The sequence below is a fragment of the Gracilinanus agilis genome, chromosome 3 (genome assembly GCF_016433145.1).
Source record: "Gracilinanus agilis isolate LMUSP501 chromosome 3, AgileGrace, whole genome shotgun sequence".
Lineage (NCBI taxonomy): Eukaryota > Metazoa > Chordata > Mammalia > Didelphimorphia > Didelphidae > Gracilinanus > Gracilinanus agilis.
Window position 1 is genome coordinate 647,118,662 of NC_058132.1, and position 23,853 is coordinate 647,142,514.

The window sequence follows — 23,853 nt, forward strand, 5'->3', positions numbered from 1 at the left end:
AAAGGGAGGGAGAGAAGAAGGGAGGAAGGAAGGAAGGAAGGAAGGAAGGAAGGAAGGAAGGAAGGAAGGAAGGAAGGAAGGAAGGAAGGAAGGAAGGAAACTAGCCAGAAGCAATGATTTATAAGAAAGGGAAGAAGGCAGCAAATCCTTTTCACCCCAAGGTTTTCAGAAAAAGCCTAAGCAGCACGTTTTAAGATAAGGAAACATTGGCGAATGAAGCCCCAGAACAGAGTCCTGGACACTGTTATTCAGTATCTCCAAAAGAGGAGCCTTCTTATCCAGATTTTAATTTAAAAAAAAAAGGCAAAACAGGGAGTGGAAAGACAGACAGACAGACAGACAGACAGACAGACAGACAGACAGACAGACGGACAGACTTGGTCATGAAAGACACAGCTCATCTTCAAATGGAGGAAACTAAAAGATAAGTGGGTGAACCCAAGAAGAGAGAAGGGAGACTTAGGGTAACCTGAGGACAGCATGAAGCCAGAACATCTTTTGATCTGTGGAAGATTCCTGTCCAGAGCAATGCTGTCCTTTCCTGAACTGACATGGAAAGTGGAGAAGACATTGAAAAGTGAAGACCTGCACGCCCTGGGAAGCTACCTATTTATTCTGGGCTACTAATAAAGAGGCAAAAATATAAGAAAAAACAGTCAAAGGGAACCTCATCTAAGAAAAAACACAAGTTCTTTTAAATGAGTTGACAACAATTCAGAAGGTCATTTTGTACATATGGGAGAGATTAAAGGGAAAAGACACTGTGGAGGCTTAGCAATGATTTTCAAAAGAAAAAGGCTGAATCATGGAATAGTCAACTACTAAAAATGAATGAGGAGTGAGAGAATTTAGAACTGAAAATTTAAAAAAACTTTAAAAAAGAGTATGATAGCAATAAAACAAAATAGACCCATGAAGTATTTAAAGGATAATGAAAGAATGAAAGATGAGGCATGTCCAAGCAGGCTAAGTATGTAAGGCCACTTTACTGCTAAGAACTTCCATTGGAATGTAAAGAGCCTCCCAGTGGGAGCTGACCCTAGAGTCCAGCTCCCTTATAGAACAGCTGAGTGGCATTTGGGGTGCTCTGTCTGGTGACCATAGGAGAGGCTGGGTGCCTTCTATTGCTCTGAGCTCTGGTGTTCTTCTGCAGGCTACTCTAGGATAATCTTCATTCCATGACAACAGTCCTAGTTGGAACTTCTTCAACGTGCCGGGAACCAGAAACAAACTAAAAAGCAGGGCTTCTATCTTCCAATGACTACATACTGAAGGACAAAAACAGAGATGGTATTCTCAGTGTTTAGGGAAGAAAACTAAACTTTTGGCTCATGAGGGAAGAAGAGATTTTTCTTTTAAAAAATAAAAGATATAGGGCATCTGGGTAGCTCAGTGAATTGAGAGTCAGGCCTGGAGACAGGAGGTCCTAGGTTCAAATCTGGCCTCAGACACTTCCCAGCTGTGTGACCCTGGGCAAGTCACTTGACCCCCATTGCCTAGCCCTTACCACTCTTCTGCCTTGGAGCCAATACACAGTATTGACTCCAAGACAGAAGGTGAGGGTTCCCAAATAAACAAAAAACAAACAAACAAACAAACAAATAAATAAACAAATAAATAAATAAATAAATGAGTGGATGAATGAGTGAATAAATAAATAAAAGATATAGGGCAGCTGGGTAGCTCAGTGGATTGAGAGTCAGGCCTGGAGATGGGAGGTCCTAGGTTCAAATCTGACCTCAGACACTTCCCAGCTGTGTGACCCTGGGCAAGTCACTTGACCCCCATTACCCACCCTGACCACTCTTCCAACTATAAGCCAATACACAGAAGTTAAGGATTTAAAAATAAATAAATAAAAATAAATAAAAGATATATATACTGACAGAAAGGAATGGAAAGAATGTGATCAGAAGAATTCTCCTGAATTCCCCGCTCCCTTTTCTAATCTTTTTAAAATTGTATTTCTTTCTTACAATATATGACACTTTGGGTCAAGGAGGAAGCGAAGCATATATGTAGAAATAAAGATTGTTTAAACGCAGATTTCTTTCCTCTTTAAACGGACGCCTAGACCAGTGATGCAGCAACAATGAGGGATAACCATGAGGAAATGAGCACATTGCACAGGTAACTTTGCAACATGAAGAGAACATGAGGGAGACACAGGAGAGTCAAGTAGGGATCATCTTCATCAGAAGCACCATCTAGATCAGCTGGTCCCCAAATCCATTGGCACAGGAAATTCAGGAATGTGAAGGCAGGATATCTGACACAGAACCTCGTCTTTCCACCCGGGAACTCATGAGAAAAGGGGTCAGGGGGATCGCTGGAAATTACAGAGGAGACTGGCAAGTATTTAAGGATCATGTTTTTTCCTGACCTCTCACTACCATTTTTTTAGAGCAGAACCAAGCACCTACTTGTGAATGCAGACTGAAAACAATTTCCAAGACGGTAGCATGGCTGGCCACACTAATATTGTAAAAATGAAGATAAGACATCAGAAAACAACCCCAACCCCTCTATTTTCAGTCTAGTTCTTATAGAGGAAGCTGATGATTAATGCGTGTTCATGAACTTAGAAATGGAAAGGAAAGGAGGAAAATATGAAGGTACACTGCCCCAGCAGTCAGCTCGCCTGCCAAAGAGCTGAAAACAAACTCTCCAAAAATCAGAGCTTCCAGACAGCTCAGGAATCTGTTTTCTAACTATGTAAATGGCTTAGTCTATAAATGGACAAAGAGGTCAACTCATGGAAATCCACAACTAAGAGATAAAGAATTGACTACATTTGTGACCTCCAGCAATTTCTTAAGCTTTCTGAGACTCAGTTTACTGATCTATAAAATAAAGGGGCTGTTAGGACACGGGCTAGAAGCAGAGGGAATCCACCTCTCCAAAAAAACTCCATTTGAATGAAAAAGACTTTTTTTTATAAAACCAAGAAGTAAATTGAATAATCTTTAAAAGTTCTTTGCTACTGACAGGACAGACCTCAAGGTAAAGGGGAAAATCAAAGGAACATCTGATCAGAGATAGAGAGGGAAAGGGGGCTTCGGGAGGCCTGGAATGAAATCCCCCATTTTACAGATCAGGAAACTGAAGTTGGGAATGAGGAAGTGCCTTTTTTTCCCCATCACACTGTTGGTGTCAAAGGCAGGCTGCCTCAGAGAAAAAAGGAAAATAGCCTCTGCTCTCAAGGAGTGTCCATTCTCCTGGACAGTCAAATGGCAAAGATGTCAAAGCCTGACTCACATCTAACCATAGAGCCTTCAATGTGTCACAGACCTCTGACTCAATTTCTTTCTCTTTAAAGGGACAAGATGTCCTCTGAGTCCCCTTCTAATTAGACCAGAGGACAAGGGAAAACGAGAAACCTTTATGGTTTTTCTGCTCGAAACATTATTTTTAAAACCCTGGAATCTCACGTAATTCAATGTATCTCCAAAAGGGATGATTTCACTGATGAGCCTCATTCCTCCATCCATGGACATCACACCCCCTCCAGCACTGCTCTGGCTAACAAGTTAGTACTCTTTTTTTTTTTCCTTCTTCCAAATCAATGATTCTCTGCTCCATATTAAAAGTAAAACTCCCCGGAGGCTGTATCTTAATTTATAATTATTTATCAAGCAGGTCGGAGAAAGACACGTGCGCGTGTCTGTCTGAGAACAGTGACTGGATCCCAGCCATCCACACATAAGCAGACCGGCCTTTGGATGAGAGAGAATATTCCCATTGCTGGATTCGCCAGAACAGACACTCCTGCAGCATCCTCTAGATCCCACGATAAGCTTTCAAAAGATACAGGTAGAAGAAAACGCAAATCAGGCCACATCAAAGGAAAAAGTTGTGACCAAAAAACCACCTAGAATTCTCGAGAGGGAATAAGACCCTGAGGGAGTGTTGTGGAAACAAGGAACGGGACCTTGGACAGACTCAGAGACGGTGGAGGACAGAAGGACCTGGCATGCTCTGGCCATGGAGTGGGACACGGTTGGACGATAGCATCCAACATCCCATTTTTGCAGATGTTCACACAGAGGTTCAAGTGTGAAATGACTGTCCACACCGTCTAAGTGGCAGGGGGTGACGTGGGCCCTCGAACCCCCAGAGCCTTTTCCCCAGACCACTCTTCTCTCCACTCTACCATACTACATTGCATGCCAGAGTCTTTCTGGAAACACTTTGCTTTGCTTAGTTTTCAGCAACATTCAATTAGATAAATTTGCAAGATGGGGAAAAATGCCTCAACCCATTTTCCATCAGCTACTCTGCTTGGTCTCGACCCCAGCATCCTGCCACCCCCTGAATAAACTCATCACTTGAGTTCAGTCAACATGGAGGGGACTCACCGACTTGGATCTTCAACACCTGAGCACAGACAGCGGCCCCTCTTCTCTCCTGGACAGGCTGGAGGGCAGAGCAATAGAGGCCTCCCAAAGTGTCCCCTTTATGGGTGCTCAGAATGAGCCAATTAGCTTCATTCTCCATCTGCTGCCTCCCCTTCAGCCCACAGTCATTTCTCCATTTCTAAGTCCTGATCCATGGAGATGGGAAGCTCCCTGAGGGCAGGGGGGGTCTTTCTCACTGTAAATCCAGCCATTAGCCCAGGCTCCACCTCCTAGCAGGTGATTGGCTTTAGAGGGCTCATCCCTGAGCTCTTCTCCCCTTCCCAGAGTCCCAGGATGTCTTCCCTCCCTAGGCTGGCCATCACACTCACTCACACTTCAGACCCTCCGAGAGGAGCCACAAGGGGACAGACACAAGCAGATTCCTGGGCCCTTGGAACATCGAGCACGGGGGAAACATCTCTAGTGACTGCCCAAGGTGGCTTACCTGCTCAAGATTTGCATTGGCCTAAGGGGATAAAGTAAAAATAGATTCTTTCCAGCTCCAGGCATTGGCTCCTGGGCTCATAATCTTGGGTTACTTGGTGGACATTTTTAGTTATTATTTCAGTGAGTTCAAATTATAATATAAATATACCCAAACTGCTTCTCAAACCATACCCTAGGGGTAGAAAGGAGCCAGAAGGGAACTCTGCCACTGGATTTAGTGGGACACTTAGAGGCAGCCTGGTACAATGGAGAGAGTGCTGGGCTACCAATTCAGAAAACCAGAGTTCCAATCCTGCCTCAGACACATTACTAGCCACAAGACCCTGGGCAGGCCATCACCTCTCTTAGCCTCGAGTTTTTCATGTGGAAAATGAGGATAAAGAAGCACCTAATGCACAGTGTTACGAAGATCAAACAAGATGACCCAGGAAACATTCTTGTAAATGGCATATAAATGCTAGATCTGTCATTGTCCCAAGAGGAATTGCAGCATCAGCAGCAGTGGCATCTTGGGGACTCTGGAGGAGTCCAGAAATGTCTTTAGGCCTCTTTTTTCGCATCTGTAAAATGAGAGCATTGGACTGGATGACTTCTGAGGTCCTTCTAGCTCTGGGGCCGTGAATCATCACTTTAAGTCCTTCTATTTCTCTCTGGTCGTCCAATGGCGATTGCTCTCCACCATCCACTCCTGAGGTCATTTCACTTAATGAAACTGAAATGACTTTGGGAAATGATTTTCCAAAAAGGAAACTGGGGTTTGACCACTTCGTGGTGGCTGCCATCTGCTTTTTTTTTTCCCCAGGCATCTGTAGACCGACTTAGAAATGAATTGCCCTAGAATTTTTCCAGGAATAAAATTTGGTCTAAGTGCCTTGTAATTCCCAGTATCCTCCTTACAAATATGCATGATGCAAGGCTGAGCCAGCCATCAGACATCTTCCAGCCCTCACACATGGGCTATAAATAGTGACCTGGAGATTTCACCAGCTGGTCAGTTCCCAGAGTCCTCTGGGATGGAGTGTATCCAGCACGGCTCCCCACAAGACTAGGAACTCGCCGAAGGGACACCTAGCTCGACCCATCTCCATGTCCACCTTCCCTTCAGGGCTCTCAAAGGGAAGCATTCTGTAGCTTCTGGGCCAACTCTTCAGCTCCCAGTCCGAAAAGTTTCAGCCTTCCCTTCTCCTAACGGATCCTTATAATATTCCCAAACTCAGTCTGAGGTACTGAGAAGGCTGTCCACAATCCACGAAAAAACAGCTACCCAGGATTCCCCGGGGTGAGTTCACTGGCCAAGTAGAGAGAGGGGTTCTTTGGGGTTGGCTAGTTGGGTTCATTTTACCTTTCCTGGTTGGTGTGCCAGCAACTGAGGAAGAGCGAAATGAAAACAACTTTGGATCCAAAGGACTCTGTCCCATTCCAGCTACAGAGCACTGGCTTACCCTTGCTTTCCTCAGATGGAAAAGGAATAGGTCAGACCAAAGGATTTGGTGCCACAAAACACAGAGCGCCGAGTCTGGAGGTAGGGAGACCTGAGTTAGGACACTTTCTAGCTGTGTAAGCCTGGCCAAGTTAGTTAACTGAGGTTTGCCTCAGTTTACCCAAATGTAAAATGGAGATAACGGCCTCTACATCACAGGATTTTTTTTTTTTTGAGGATCAAATGAGATAAAACAAAGCTCAGCACTGAATAGATGCTATGTAAATGTCTGTTCCCCTCACCCTGCCAACTCTGAAATCCTGCATTCTCTTTTCTTGGTTATCAATCAGAAGATGTATTTTTCCCCCAAAACCAAGATGACAGAATCCAGAAAATCTATTCCTGCATCTGCTACATCTCATCAACTGGGCACTGCCCTTGGCACCACCACCTTTGCAGTCTCTGCTTATCAGCCTCCCAGCTAGCTCCTGGCACACAAGTTCTGAGAATCTTCACTACCTCTGACCCTGACCCTCCACCCTCAGCAGGAGATGGAGATCACTGCTTCCTTGAGAAGAGGAAGGCCAGCGGGGCCAGCTCTCTCTGCTCCTTTCCTCCAGTCCTCAGAGTGCTGCCCTTCCACCCACTCCCCCTTGCCCGAACCCAGTTCAGAAAGAAAAGGTACTCCTGACCTGGCATTCTCTCTCTCTCTGGGCACAGATGCCAGCAAAAGCCTCTTTTATCAAATAATAAATGAGAGATAAGCTAGGCAGCAGAGCTTCCTGGAAGAGCCACTGCCTCCCGCCCCCAGTCATGGGGGCTAAGAAGGGAACCACAGCAGTTCTGGCCTCTCCCTACAATGGAGTCAGGAGCAGCTGGATTCACATCCTGCCTCGGATGATGGCTATCAGAACGGACCTGGGAAATCACTTTACTTTCAGCTGCCTGAGAGGCGGCCCTTCAAACTCCAATCGATTAAAAGAATGATGATGTTTTTAACCAGTACAAAAAGCCTTGGAAACATGTAGGGGAGACAGACAGAGGGACAGAGAGAGACAGAGAGACAGAGAGAGACAGAGAGAGAGAGAGAGAGAGAGAGACACAGAGAGACAGAGAAACACCGATCTCCGTGATGCTTGTTACAGACTGGCCAGTATGTTATACCTGCTGTCTAATCTTTGTCTTACATGACCAGGTTTCAAATTAAGGAATTTGGCAGGGCAGGAGACATGTGTGTGTACATACGTATATATACACACAAACACATACATATATTCGGATTGCATCGATGGGTTGTGCTTCTAGAAAACCTTTCTAATAAATCGTCCTCCAAGCCAACAAGAGGTCGCTCCGGAGATCATGTTGGACACAATTCAGCAGAGCAGAGGTCAAGCTCAAGGACGGAGGCAGCCTGTTATCTGCGAGCCGAGGGAAAGGAAGGGGATGGAGGGATGGAGGGTGCCTCTCCTCGGCCGCTGCTGGCCGCTGCCCTGGATCTTATTCCTGAAGTCTCCGGGCTGGGGTTCCGCCGCTGTGACCCCACTTCTTCCGTTTCTTCCGGGCTCTATTTCCCCACATACGAACTTGTACGAAATTGACGGAATTCTCTGCACGGCCGTTCCTGACGGCGCCGTTGGGCATCGCCTCAGTAACGCCTTCACCTGCCAGTGTCGGGTCGGCCATCCCCAGCCTTTAGCTGTCCATGGCGGCCCACTAGGCTCCCCTTGCTTTGCTATTCTAAAAGAAAGGCTGACTAACAGGAGGCCTTTCGGCGGGCCACGGAGCTGCCTGGGGCCTCGTCCCAAAGAGCACGACGGCCTCGAGGGTCTCCTGTGCGTTCCGTGCACTGGCCTTGGCCCAAGGTCCCTCCCTGGGAAGCTCCTCTGCTGTCTGTCCTCAGCCGCCATGTACGCACAGCCCGGAGTCTAAGCTGTGTGGGCGGGCTCTGCACTGCGCATGCGGGGCGGGCTTGGGGGGAGGCGGAGGGCGGCCTTCCTGTGGGGAGCTGCGCGGCCTCCCTCTGAGCCCCGAGTGCTGGGCTCTCCAGACGTCCCTCTTCTCAGGAGCCCACAGGGCTGCGTGTGGAACCCGGAGCCGTGCGGCGCATTAGGGCACGGCCAGGCGGGCACGAGCTCGGCTGCCTCGAATTCCTAGGACGGCGCCCCAGGCAGGCACCCCAACACACCAGCTCACGTGCCACCAGATGGAGAGCTGCCCGTCCAGAGAGGCGGAGCCCGGAGCAGGGGACCAGCCAGGGTGGATGCCCAAAGCCCGCTCGCCCCCGCCCCTGAGGCTCCGCACAATGGGGCCCCCATCGCCTCTCCCAGGGCCAGTGGTCGCGCATACACCTGCTGCCGGTGTAGACCGGCTCAGAAACGTTCCACGAGAGCAGCGGCTGACTGGCAACAGGACAATTTCAGAGAGGTTCGGGAGCTGACAATGGTCGGGAAACGTCGCTGGAAAATGTTTCGGAAACAGCCCAAAGCCAGCGGCCAAAGCCCTCCCCAACTCCAAGGCGGCTGAGTCCGTGGGTGGAGTGAGGAAAGGTCTGAATCCTGCCTCGGACCCTGACGAGTCACTGAATCACTTTGGACCTGTTTGCTCCTCTGTAAAATGGGTAGGATAATAGCACCTACCTGTGGCAGCAGCAGATGGATGAATAGAATGGCATAACATATAAAGTCACAAAGTACACTCTTAGCTAGCTATTAATAAGATTGTTCTTTTTCTATTCACTTGCATTGAATATGAAATGAAACTACTGACAAAAGAAGCTTTTAAAGCATTATATATATGGGGGGTGGCTGGGTAGTTCAGTGAATGGAGAGCCAGGCCTAGAGACAGGAGGTCCTGGGTTCAAATCAGGCCTGAGACACTTCCCAGCTGTGTGACCCTGGACAAGTCACTTCACCTCCATTGCCTCACCCTTACTGCTCATCTGCCTTAGCACCAATACAAGGTATTGATTCTACAAGACAAGGTAAGGTTTAAAAAAGGGGGAGATCCTGCAACAAAACTCTCAGATGATCACTGAAGGGGGCAGGAGTAGGAACGAATAGAAGGTACCGGAAATCTGCAAAATTCCCCAAGCAAAGAGCCCACAGTCAATCCATGAGACAAGAGGGTCCACAACCTGCAAATAACCTACTTTTTGGCAGCTGCCTTAAGCCAAACCATCATTTTGAGGGCACAGTGTGGAAGCACAGCTCAGTCATGTGGCAAGGCATGCTCTGGCCAAACAAGAGGGAGCAACCAACAAGAGGGAGCAACCGTCCATTCCCAGCCATTCCCCAAAGTTCCTGCTGTAGAACAAAGCCAGAGGGACGTGGGTTGAAATCCTTCCTCTCACACTTGTTCTCTCTCCCTATATCTCTTTCATTCTCTAGACCTCAGTTTCTCTTCTTTTTTTCTCTTCTTTTTTTATCTTTATTTTGAATATTTTCCCCTAGTTACATATTTCATGTTCTTTCCCTCTCCCCCAAGTCCCCTTAACCCCCCTTAGCTGACGTGCAATTCCACTGGGTTTTACACGTATCATTGATCAAGACCTAATTCCATATTATTGATAGTTGGACTAGAGTTCTCGTTTAGTGTCTCCATCCCCAAATCAAGAGCTTCCGTCACTACATTCTGTGAATCAAAGAAGCTACAATCCATAGATTCCTGTTGGCCACTTCAGAGTATTCTCGTAGGAGTCTGCTGAGAGATCAAGACGGAAAAGGCAGATATCCACAGAGCCGGATACACTGTGGTACAATGGAACATAACAGACTTCTCTACCAGCAGCAAGGCAAGGATCCAGAGCAAGGCTCAGGGACTTCTGGGAAGGAAAGCTATATTCAGAGGAAAGGGCAGATACCCATCTCTGCTTTCATTTGACACCTCTAGGAAAGGTCACCCTCACCAGGAATTGGGTTGGGCAGGGAACAGACTAAAAAATTAAACAGTCTGCCTTCGGGAAGAATGCATCATGCTGGGGAAACAACTGGATACAGATCTTTAAGGCCAGACCATATACAAAGGAATTTCAGAAGAAGAAACACTAGCGACTAAGCAACTAGAGATAAAACCAGAGAAGGGAAAGTTATTATTCTCCAAGAACTGACACAACAGCTCAGAAAGAACCACAACCACAACACACAACAGTGACACCGACAGTGAATGAATTTTAAGTTTTAAATGGTGTGGTACCAACACTGGGTGGTGGAGCAGTTCAGAGAAGGTCAAAGGCATCACGAGTAGGCGGGAAAGGAGGCTTGTCGGAGGATGGGGAACTATGGGTGACTAGGTTTTAGAGAGGCACAGGAGAGATGGGGGAAAGAGGAAGACTCAGCTAGGGAATCGAGAGAAAAAACAATAGCTCACATGTCTACAATGAAAAATATTTGAAAATGATGTCGCTAGTAAGCCAACCCCACAAGGTAGATTGGATAAGAATGGTTCCATTTGTTTTACAGATGAAAAATCCAAGATTCAGAGACAGCCAAGAGGCCAGTCATCAGACTCAGAATTTATTCACAGGGGTCCAATTTGCAAACCCAGGATTCTTTCTCTTTTAGTATAGCCTCCGTGCCCCCCCCCATCCCTTAGCCTTTGGTCCTTGTCTTATGTTTACTCATACACAGTAGGAAATGGACAAGTTAATGAACAGTGGTGTGGTTGGTACCAAAGAAGCCCCCCAAGAATGGAAAGTGGAGAGGGGTGCTTTCACTAAATGGAATGGGCTAGAGCCTGGAAGTCTCAAGACACGGGCCGAAGATTTTAGACTGAAAGGTACAATCAAGCCTTTTAAAACTCTATCAACTGGCCAGTCATTGAAATACTAAATACTTTTGCACTAAAAGTCTGACATTCAACACAAAGCTATAAAAGCCAGCCCCAAAAGACAAGTGGTCAAAGGCAGGAAGAGTTTTCAGAATAAGGAACATGAACAATCAAGAATCAAATGAAAAAGAATGCAACATTATTGCTATGATTAATGACAGAAAAATGCTCATCAAAATCATTCACTATATAACTTCACATCCAGGAAACTGGCCAAGATGGGAAAATTCACCATTGGAGGGACTGTAGATACAATGAAAGACAATAGACCAGCAGTTCCCAAACTTTTTTGGCCTACTGCCTCCTTTCCAGAAAAAATATTATTTAGTGGCCCCTGGAAATGATGAAACTATTTATTGAACTCAGAATAGAATGTAATACAAAAAAAGTGTGGCCGTCACTGCTTCCGTCGATCGCTGCAGCCCCCACCAGGGGGCAGTGGCGCCCACTTTGGGAATCACTGCAATAGACAATATGTTAAGTGCTAAGGACAGAAAGATAGGCACGGAGCTGGGAATTTCACTTTTGGTGGAATTTTAAGAGGAATCTACTATTCAGAAAAATAATTTGGGATGAGGCAAAAACAGTTACTAAATCATCTGTATCTGTTGACCCAGAGTCCCCATTACTGAGTCTGTAAGTCAAGGTGGTTAATCAAAGAAAAGTTTGAAATGTGTTTATAACAAATATTTATAAGTTTAATGGGCAATAATGAAAAACTGGAACTAGAGCAACTGTTCAGCAAATGCCTGGGAAGTGGGTGAAAAACAGATGAGAGAAAAATGGAAGGAGTCTCTCTTCTCACCTTTCCAAAACGAAAGTCACAGACTAGATGACGTCTGAGGTTCTCACCAATTCTAGAGCTATGATCTCAATAAAACATTTCAGAGGAACAGAGGAAGGAAGACTTGTATAACAAGATGCAGAATGAAGTCAAGTCAAATACTACATATTCCCTAGGTGAAATGTGAAAAGAAACCCAACACTGAGAGGCAAGGACCCTTGGGTCAAAGACAATGGACAGCATATCTGTGATATGATTAGAGTCAATGTACCTACGCGGCCCCTTCATTTCAGGTAAGGGCTGGCAAATACAAAAGTCCTAGAAAGCTCTGGTCAAGTGTTTTCAAATTAACTCCCCCCCCCCCGGAAATATTTATTTAATTAATTGATTTAGGGTAGTTTTCCATGGTTACAAGATTCATGTTCTTTCCCTCTCATCCCCCCCATCCCCCTCCCATAGTCAACACACAATTCCGCTGGGTTTTACATTTTAATTTGGTCAAGTGTTTTCAAAGGATGTGTTTGGGAAAGGATTTGTTCTACTTTTGACAATTGTGGGAAGGGGAAGACACTGTAAATGTCTTCTCTTGATAGGGGAAATGAAGGTTTCCAGCTTGGCGCCAGAGGGGAGAAAAAAGGTACAGAGTGAGATGTAAAGAAAATGAGGGTCGATAGCAGGGAAACCTTCCTGACAACCAGAGCTGTCCCAAAGCAGAATGGGCTGCCTTATGAGACAGCGGGCTCCCATCTCATCTCCTACGCCAACGCTGGACAGTGAATGCTTGAGTAAGAGGCAGAAGGGACTTGAGTTCAGGTATGGGTGGAATGTGATGGACTCCATGGTCCCCCCACTGTTAAAATGCCACTAAATTTATCAAAATTATACATGCGCGCGCGCACACACACACACACACACACACCTGTATACACACATGTAATTTAGGATGATTATTGCTATTATTAAATCAACCTTGAGAACATTCCATCAAGTTGAGCCTGTGGGCATTCCTCGCCCTAAACCTCAGCAGAGATGGACAAAACTTTTGCTAGACAATGATGATGAAAAGCCTCCTGCCACCTGCTCCTCTCATCATGTCAGCAGCCATGGGCACTTGAATCGTAAAAGGAAATCAAGCCTCTTGGGTCCCCTCCAGGGAGCAGAGGAGGCTGGCATGTTTACTGGAGAGAGCTGTCTCTAGTCATTTCGGCGGTACTCCACAGCCTTCTGTAAACGGAACATTGCGGCTACAATGAAACTGAGATTACTAAGCGGGAGACACACCTGCAGCCCTATTGACTCCGGGGCCATGGAGAGAAAAGATGGGTCATGGGAACGACGGCATTAGTGGTGCCTGGCCATAAATCACTGGGCTCCACGCTAGCCATCCGTGGTTTGAGCTGTCCCGCACCACCAGATGAAGAAGGGACGAGATGGCTTGTCGGGATGCTCCTCTGAGGCTTTAAATGATCTGATTTTTCTTCTCACAACAACAACAACAACAACAACAACAACTGTACCCAATCCAGCTCTGACCCTGAGGCATATCTTGATTCTTAAATAGTCTTGAGATGGCATTTCTACTTTGGCCTCAGGGTAGAAATGGCTTTCAATCCAACAAAACCCAACTCACCTCTCTACACACTTCTTAGTCTTCTCTACTAATATATAGAGATAGATATTTGCACAGGAGAGAAAAGAAGTGGAAAGGAGTACCAGGATGTGGTGGAATGGGATGAACATTGGCACCAGAGAAGCTTGGTTCAAATCACAGCTCTACACTTATTGTATGTGACTTCTTCTCTCATCCTCCTTTTCAGACATCTGAGAAGCCAGAGGGAGGCACAATCAATAACCTTGAGATGTGCAACTATTTCACTTCTGAAAGCAGACTGGAAATGTAAAGGGGGTCTGTTTTAAGGAATCTAACCCTAATATTATTTTCTTAAAAAAAAGCAAAAATAGATGGCCACCCCCCCGCCTACCCAAGAGCATTTCCTAGTCATCAAAAAAACATCATCTGTTCTTTAATAATATCACATTCATTGTGGAAAACCAAATGAGAGACAAAGACAGACAGACAAGAGACACAGAGAGGAGAGAGAAGAAAACAAAGAGGGAAAGAGATAGAGACAGGTACAGGTAAGATAGAAAGCGAACAACAGAGAGAAAAAAACCAGAAAGACACAGAATCATCCCTTGACACAAAACTGGGGTGGCAGGGAGAGACAGAAAAGAGAAAAACAAGCAGTTCAGCAAAAATGGACAATACAATGACATCTAATATTATATGCAATATTCCACATCCATAGGCACCCACTTTTAAAATGGAGTGGAAGACATGCGTTTCCTCATATTTTCTCTAGGACAAGCTCAGAAGCTATAATTGTACCTGGAGGATACATTTGAATGCAGAAGAAAATCACCACCTTTGAATATTTCACAAGCACAACTGCTAAAATTTCCTGTGACATGACATTCCTGCTCTGAATTTGCACAGGGAAAGCTCTCCACTCTCTCCATACTCCAACACACACACACACACACACACACACACACACACACACACACATCCAGACACCAATAGCCAAGCACACCCACTGCTGAAAGAATGGCACCTTTAGTGAATGAGGACTCATTAGAAATGCAAGTGTGCTCTGACTCCCTTTGTTCCCCTGAGAAAACACAAGACATGAAAAATGCTTCCTTAATGAATCATCTTCAGGCTGCAAATTTAAGAGTAAAGCACTGAGGGTTATAAATGATGGTCCTGATCCCAACATGACGTGCGCCTCCCATCACATGAAGTGAACTGAAACAGGGACACGTTCTCCTCCTCTTCAGGATTTTAGATGGGCTGGCTCAAGCCTCCCAGCTCTGGCTCGGGCCATTGCTCTACAGGAGAATGGAAGCAATGTGGGGCATGCACTGAGGATGCAAAGAAAAATGTCATAGCAACATAAAGGAACCCCAAATCTCCCAAGCAGAAGGTTAACAGAAAGAGCAAATTCCAATTAATAATCATCTTCATAAATATAATTATATTATCATTGCTGTTGGCATCATTAGATTTTATCTATTTATAGAATATCTATCTATTATCTATTAGCTATTATTTAATCTGGACCTGTGGTTTCCTCTGTGCACCCAGATCCCCAGTGAGGAAGCTGCCTTCTTCACCAAGGCATAGTAGCAACTCATCTCTCCTGGATGGTGGCAGGGAGCTGTCCGGGACCTGAGAAGGCAAAGGGATGTGCTTGTGATCCCACATCCAGGATGTGTTAGAGGAAGGTGCTGAAGCCTGGTCCTCCTCACTTTGAGGCCACCTCGGTCTCTGTGGTGATGATGGTGATGAGGATGATGAGGATGATGATGATGATGATCATGATCATGATAGTGAGGAGGAGGAGGAGGAGGAGGAGGATGGTGGTGGCGGTAATAGTGATGATGGTGACAGTGATGGTGATAGTGATGATGGTGACAGTGATGGTGATAGTGATTATGGTGATGGTGATAGTGATAGTGATGATGGTAATGGTGATGATGATAGTGATGATGGTGATGGTGATAGTGATGATGGTGATGAGGATGATGATGATGATGATGATGATGGTGGTGGTGGTGGTGGTGGTGAGGAGGAGGAGGAGGATAGTGGTGGCAGTAATAGTGATGATGGTGATGGTGATGGTGATGATGATGATAGTGATGATGGTGATGGTGATGGTGATGATAGTAATAACGGTGATGGTGATGGTGACAGTGATGGTGGTGATGGTGATGGTGATGGTGATGATGGTGATAGTGATAGTGATGATGGTGATGGTGATAGTGATTATGGTGATGGTGATAGTGATTATGGTGATGGTGATAGTGATTATGGTGATGGTTATAGTGATGATGGTGATAGTGATGATGGTGATGGTGATGATGATAGTGATGATGGTGATGGTGATGGTGATGATAGTAATGATGGTGATGGTGATGGTGACAGTGATGATGGTGATGGTGATGATAGTAATGATGGTGATGGTGAGGGTGGTAATGATGGTTACGATGATGATGAGCATGCATTTATTAAGTGTACCAGTATGATGGTAAATATCAGAGACACTAAGAAAGGGGGAAAAAACCTGTCCCTGCCCTCTAGGAGTGCACATTGTAGTGAAGGAGACAACGTATCCCCTCCTACAAGAAGTATACACAACATAGGATAAATATGAGATAGCCCTACGGGCCATTGGAATTATGTCCTAACATGTCTCCCCAGCTTGTTTTTGCCATCTCCTTGGAATGACCCATCCTTCTTATTATTGTCCTAATCATTTTTTAGCACTCCTATGATCATTTCCCATTTCCCCTAGCATCTTCTTGTCTATACAACAAAGTCTAGCCATTTAGCAGCCCCCAACTTACTATTGCTTCTAAGACAGAAAGTAAGGGTTTTTTTAAATGCCATATACGCTCCTCCCATCTGTATCCTATTCCCTAGACCTAAGGTTGTTCCTCCACTCCCCTGATTTCTTCCTGAATCCCTATTCAACCATAAAAGAAATCTAGCATCCTGTCCCTGATGTCCCTGATCAGTAAGGACGTTTGTTCACAGTGCTCCTTAATAGGGGATGAGAACCACTCCTGACTGCAAGCTGAGCTTTCTAGGCAGTTGAGCCCAAAAGAGGGCTTTGTTTGAACACTCAAATGAAGGTCTGGGAAATCACCAGATGGTGGAACCTCCCTAGAGTGGCAGGTCAGTTTTATTAAGTTCATTAAGAGCATCATTTTTAATATTTCCATTTTTATAGTGTGTAATCAGAGTCTGTAACCAACCATCTAAAACTCAGCATAACCCTTGGTTTTCAATATTTCTGCTGAAATAGGGTGCATTTTCATGACTGATATGTCTATCATAACCTTCACTAGACCGTTACATCCAAGAGGATAGTTCCGTATCACTTCTAAATTCTATACCTGCCCCTAGAAACTTTAACATTGTTCTTGATTCAATGAGGTGTGTGATAGGCATTTGTTGAAAGAATCCATGACGCCCTTTACTGTCTCCAACTAGGTGAACCAATAGTGTATACCTGGTTCCCTTGCATGACAGGGATACTGAGGCACATCTCTTCTCCATAAGGAAGCCTAAAGAAGATCACCCACTCCTCCTCGACTTTGCAGTGACCAGAGGCAGGAGAGAGTCATTATATCAAGACTGAGTTAAAATGAATCACAATGTCCATACTGTTCTGCCTAAGGGGAAGCAGCCAGAAATGAGTAATAAGGAACACTTGCTAGAGAGCAAGAATTTGTCCAAAGAGATGTCGCAATGTGGCAGGTCCTTTATTCCAAGGACAAGACAGTGCAAGGAGCATTATTGCTCTAGTAAGAATCAGCTCCCTCCACAGAACCCCAACTTCCCAGCCAGCAAAGGGTCCTGGATGAGCAAAGGAAGGTGAAATTTTGAGAAGCGTTCTGGAGAACTGTCAAAGAGTCTTTTTGCAGAAGTTTTTCATTTTGCACACAGGGACTGTTTGTGAGATTGAGGAAGCCTCCGATGGTTGACTTCCTGGAGTGAGTCACTGCTGTAACCCCCTGCGACGGTATTAATAGAATTGGGGGAAAATTTCCAGGAAACATCATTTACCACAAGAACCAAAATAGTGAAGATGGCTGATGACTTAATCATTGAACTTGGGGTGGGGATGGAGGGAGGGGGAGAATCCTCCCCTTTCTTCTTCAACAGAAGAAGAAAACAACAAAGCCTTCAGAGGGGACTCTCAGGAGAGCCACCCCATTCTCCTTTTACTGTCTTTCTTGTCTGTGAGGAGAGCAAGACTCCTCTAGGAAGGTAGTTACTAAAGGGCTCAATGGGACGTGGATTGGAACAAGACTTCCTGAAGGAGCCTGGACTACAACTTATGGAAAGCACCACAAACAGGAAGGGTTAACATGATGTTATTACCAGGAACTGGGGAAACATTTCGGGGAGAAATCGGTTGTGAAATTCTATTGATCCATGAAAAGATTAATAATGACAAGAGCATTCACTGATATTTATTGAGTCAAAAATTGACATTTAGTTAGTCATTAAAATTGGAGAAAACATTTTACAGATGTTTGACCCTCCCCATCACTTTTAAAGGTGGTACTATGAGAATTATTTTAATCATCTTACTGAAGGGGATCCAAAGCCCTGTAATGACTCGTCGATGGTCACACTGCTCCTTAAGAGGAGACGAAAGTCACTCCTGATTTCGAGTCTAGGTTTTGAAGCAGTTGGGTGCCCAACTCCATAGACAGCTTTGTTCCATCTTTAGAATGAAGCTCAGAGAAATCACCAGATGGTGGAAACCTCCTTAGCATGGCAGGTCAATGTCATCAAATCCATTAAGAGCATTATTTTCAATATTCTCAATTATGGAGCCTGTAACCAAGCAGCTAAAAAACTCCAAACAATCTTCTCCTGCCCTGGATTGCAAATGAAACCACTGCCCCAGATTATAGCGATTTATTTGTTCTGAACAGATGCCAGGTATTAATTAACACTGTGCCTATTTACTTTTTTCTTTCTGGGAAAACAAAAGAAGTTTCACAATAACACCTGGTGTTTATACAATGTCTCTCTCCAGGAAACCTGTGGCATTACACAGATATCATTATTTAATTAGCAATTCTATGCCATCCTATAAATATTTATTAAACACCTACTATTAGTAAGAGACTAAGTAGGTACTAGGGCTCCTGGGTGGCAAAGAAGACCAACGGCCCTGCACTCAAGGAACTTCAAATCTGAAAATGGTCTCCAGATCATGGTACTATTGCAAATGCCTCATTCTTAGCATCATACCAAAATCCCATCATATCATTAGAGGCAACAAGTGGTGCAGCCCATAATCAGGAAGACCTGGGATCAAAGGCAGCTGCAGGCACTAACTGGCCAGGGGGCTTAGGCAAGTCCATTGATCTGTTTGCCTGAGTTTCCTCAGCTGTGAAATACGGACCAGCACTTAGCTTCCAGAGTTGTTTTGATAATTCAATAATATTTGTAAAGGGCTCAGCACAATGTGTGGCACACTGTAGGTGCTAGATAAATGCTCATTCCCTTTCCCTTTCCCCCACTAGCTAATAGCTGATAACACAGAGGTACAAAGCCTCTGGGAATCATTATTAAAAACAAGGTCCACAGAGGAGAAACACAGAAAAAATCAACTGCTTGAACACATGGGCTGATGGGGATATTATTGGGGATGAAGACACTAAACGATAACTCTAGTCCAACTATCAATGATATGAAATTAGGTCTTGATCAATGATACATGTAATACCCGGTGGAATTGTGCATTAGCTAAAGGGGGTTAGAGGGGTTTGGGTGAGAGGGAAACAACATGAAATATGTAAGTAGGGGGAAATATTCAAAATAAAAATTTAAAAAAAAAAAAAAAACAAGGTCCACAAAGGCAAATGGAATTAAAATAATTCCAGTTTGGAATAAATGCCAGAGACCATTGGGTTTGACCTTTATCTAAAAAAAAAAAAACAAAGTAAAACCACAAAACCCTCCTCAATGACTTCCCCAAGAGGCCATCAGAGACCTCTGTTAAAAAGGTCCAGGGACAGGTGACCACTAGCTACTGAACGCCATCCCATTCCACTTTGGACCAATTCCGCAGGGTAGAAAGGGTTTCCTTACATGAAAATAAAACTGACTTTCCACGTTGAGACCACAGTTCTGGCCTCTGGGGCTGAGCAGAAATGCTTCTTTCCCATAACAGGATGTCAGATACTGAAAGGCAATGTTCATGTCCATCCTTAGTCTTCTCTTCTCCAGCTACATGCCCACAAGTCCTTCAGTGGTTCCTCGACAGGCAGAGAGTGGAGGCCTTTCACTCTGCTGGTCATCCTCCTCGGTCCATTCTCTAGCTGATCAATACACTTGTCAAAGGGCAGATCTCAGAGCTAAAAGCAACTCGGTATGTGGTCTGACCAAAGCAGAGAATCTCAGGGCTCTTCCTTCTGAAATTTAGAGTTTGTGCCTCATTTTGAAATGAAGTCTAAGATTACATTCACTTTCTAAATGGTCATATCTCCAAGCTGACTCATCCTGATCCACATTCAGGGCTCTGGGAGCAGAGCAGAAACAGCCAGCTCCTCTTTGTCCCACATAGATGATGGTCAAGATGATGAGCTAACTGATTGGCCCTCATTTTTATTGTTTTAGTTGTCTGGGGTTTGGATCTATTTAATGGAACACAGAGATCTTAGATGAGAAAAATTACCCTCTCTGAGTATTCCTGGAGAAGATGAACACTGAACACAGAGAATGTGTGTTTGGGTCCCAACAGCTCTTTTCCTAGGCAGAGAAGAAGAGATCAGATTGAAGGCCAATATTGGTTGTATTGGAGCAAAGGGAAGTAAGTAGTGTGGAGAGGCTCAACCACTTTTGGTTCACACTGTCTGAGAAGGCAGGAGAGGATTCCTGGGTTCATTAATCCAAGAGCTAAGAGTCCTCTCTCTCAAAATCAGACACCTAATCTCCAGAGCCATGATGGAGGATTGTTGGTCCCACCGAGAAACCAACCCACTCCCCAATGACCCACACTTAACCTTGTATTTCCATTTTAGAACTTCCAAACAGGGCAGAGGAACTGGACCCCCCCCCCCCCGATTAGGAATTCCTACCCAAATGAAGACTAAATAGTGAACACAACAGGGATTGGAAAAGCAGGTCTTCTGGCTTACCAACAGTATGGCCAGATTTATGCTGTACCAGTAGTCCTAAAGACAATCTAATTCTCTGAGCCAAGAACAAGAAGTGAGAACTACCCTCGGTTGTTTTGTTTTGGTGTGTTTACCAAAAGGAAATTTCCATCTCACAATAATCTACTTTTTTAAACCCCCTCCCTTGTCCTCACACTATTTTTCTGCGACATGTTTAGAAAGGAAAAAAAAAATCAGAAGACAAAAAGGGAAGGACAGAAAAAGAGAAAAAAAATATGTATTTTGTGTTCCTTCCTCCCCCCTCCATGTTTTCTGTCTGCTTTTTAGAGGGAGAAAAGCCATTGGATCCCACTGAACTGAGCCTATAGCAGTAGAGTACATAAAAGAGTCCTGTCCCTGAGCACTTTTCAACAGACTTTCACAATTTTTTTCTTTCGACTTCCCTGGCTGGATAGTCGGGTTTGAGTAATTTTCTCTGTCTCCTGGGGCTGGTTGCTAAGAGACGCTCTATTACTTCTCTTTCTCTCCTGACCCGATTACTGTGATCAGGGGAGACAGCGTGCAGACAACATCCTGACATGGTTCTTACAAGAACATTGGGGCTCGGTGTACAAGAAGAGCTCTGTGAATCCTCACCAGTCCTTGGATGCTGCCCTCACAAGGGAAGCAATGTTTTCCCTCTGCTCAGAGAGGGTCATGAGAATAGGAGGGACAAGACTCACTCAGCCATCCCCTTCACGTCGGAACATCCAACCTCCATCACCCACCCACACATGAGTTACGGCCCTGTTCTGGTCGTATGGGTCATCGGGGCTTGGGCACATGGTGTTCTCTCGGATTAAAAGACAAATAAACTGAGGCACAGAGATCGAGTCATAATCTCAAGGCCAAACTAAGAGCAAAGCCAGGAGAAATCCTCCTTAGGAACTTGAGTGCTAGACCCTCAGCCTGGGAAAATCCAAGAGACTCATCAAGCAAGTCTTTGGCCACCAAACAAAAACATCATAGAATCAAAGTGGTTCATTGTGGTAGCCATTAATCTGGAGTGAACCTTGGACTAGGATCTCTAAACTCCGATCCAGTTCTTACGTTTTGTGATGGTGGGAACAGGACCCAGGGAGACAGTTTGCTCATGGAAAGAAAAGCTCATTCCTCAAGATGATTTTGTGGGAGTAGTGAGGAGACTCGGTTTGACAGATGATGGCTCTGAAGCCCAGAGAAGCGAAGGGCCATGTCCATACAATCAATAACTATTCATTAATTGTTCCCTATGTGTCACGTACTATGCTAAGTAATCCCTGGGGATCCAAAGACAAAAAAACAAAAATACAAGTAAATCCAAAAGGTTGCCCTCTAGGAGGTGGTTGGAGGCAGAGGCAACATTACCTAGTACCCTGCCTCCTAATAATGCGCGTCATCCCAGGATGTTCCTGTTCTGTCCTAATAGTCCCTAGACCCTATGTGCCACATGTGGTTGCTGCCACTCCACCTAATTACCCCACCACTGTGCCCACCTATCTACCCACCGAATCTATGCCCACAATGAAGAAATCCCATTTGGGATGGATTCTCAACTGCAGAATGGATGCCAATGGATCATGGGGAAAGTTTCTTTGCATGGTGCCCAAGCCAAAAACAAACAAACAAACAAACAAACAAAAACAGAAGACTATTGGGGTCCTTTCTAAGAGTCACTGGAAATGTCTTTTCCTCCCTGGCTCCCTTCAAATCTATCAGCCCCACTTTGACTTGGGCCACGTCCTTCCTTCATATATAATAGGTTTCCCCTCCTAACTCCCAGCTAGCCCTTGCCAAAGGCTGCTCAGGCCCAGCAGCAGAGACTGCCAAGGGTCAGAGAACAAGACAAGTCCCTGGCAATTCTCCCAGAGAGCGGAAAATGCCTCAGTGAGATCCCCATTTGGGCACAAAGCCCAAGAGAGCTCCTTCCAACCTTGGATGGCCATTGTCCTGCCAGGGGAATCAAGGACATTCCAAGATGTCCCCCATCCATGCCCCTTTAGAACAAGAGTCCTGCACTACCAGGCAGTTTTGTGATGAGCCTGTCTCCAGGTATGGCAGACTGAGAGAGAAAGAGAAAGAGAGAGACAGAGAGACAGAGAGAGAAAGACAGAGAGACAGAGAGACAAAGAGAGACAGAGAGAGAAAAGGGACAGAGAGACAGAGACAGAGAGACAGAAACAGAGAGACAGAGAGAGAAAGAGGGAGAGAAACAGAGACTGAGATAGAAGAAGAAGAGAAGGGAAGCAAATGCTTATTGAACTCCTACTATGTGCCAGGCATTGTGCTAAGAGCCTTACCAACATTCTGTCATTTGATCCACATAACGACCCTGTGAGAAATAGGCAGAAAGAGGATAAATGGAAGAAGAAGGTGAAGAATATTTACCGGGTATGGCAGGGAGGCATAATATTGAGAGTCGGGAGATGGGGAGAGAGCCAAGGCTGGTCTGTCTTTTTATGAGCTGGATGAGGCAACTCATCCACCGAGACCAAGGACGATTGCCTGCAAAGATGGAGTCAACTCATTCTCTGGAGCAGTGAGGCAGGACTGTGGACAGAGTGCCAGGCCTGGGGTCAGGAAATTCAAATCTGGCCTCAGACACTTTCTAGATGTGGGACCTTGGACAAGTCACTGAATCTCAATTTGCCTCATTTTCCTCAAATGGAAAAGGAGGATAATAATGGCACTTAACTACTAGAACTCTTGTGAAAACCAAATGAGATCATATTTATTATCATAATACCTGGCACCCAGGAAGCACTCTGTAAATATTTATCCATTATTATCATTGCTGCTACTGCTACCACTACCACCACCACCACCACCATAACTCCTACTACTTCTTGTTGTAATTACCAATATGTGATTAAGGAGGATGCCGTAATGCTGTGGGGAAAGCCTCGGCCTCTTCTAAGCTCCATCTCAAATGCTGAAGAATGGAGGGCACGGGGAGTTAGAACGGGGAGCTCAGATCTTCCCAGGAGATCTTTCATTCATAGCTCCAAGCCTGACAGGGTGGAGACCACAGAAACGGTCCTGGTTGTCAGCCTCGCCAAAGACCATGAATGGTCCAAGAGAGGCAGCAGCGAGGAGAAAAGGGAGTGCGAGGATGAGAAGGACACATCCACATCCAGGCCTGAGTCAAGTCCCAGATAACATCCTCTCCATCCTCCTCCTCCTCCTCCTCCTCCTCCTCCTCCTCCTCCTCCTCCTCCTCATCCAGGGAAGCGAATCATCGAGGCAATCGGGAA

The 23,853-nt window shown here is 45.3% G+C and overlaps 1 protein-coding gene across 1 annotated transcript in view; it reads right to left on the reverse strand.

Moving 5' to 3' along the window:
• LOC123242014 (LIM domain containing preferred translocation partner in lipoma) overlaps positions 1 to 23,853 on the reverse strand; it is a 384,500-nt gene that overhangs the window by 343,703 nt on the left and 16,944 nt on the right. Inside the window, exon 2 of the mRNA XM_044669509.1 lies at positions 8,458 to 8,663. Within this exon, the coding sequence (XP_044525444.1) occupies positions 8,458 to 8,663 (206 nt within the window). The remainder of the gene's footprint in view (positions 1 to 8,457; positions 8,664 to 23,853) is intronic.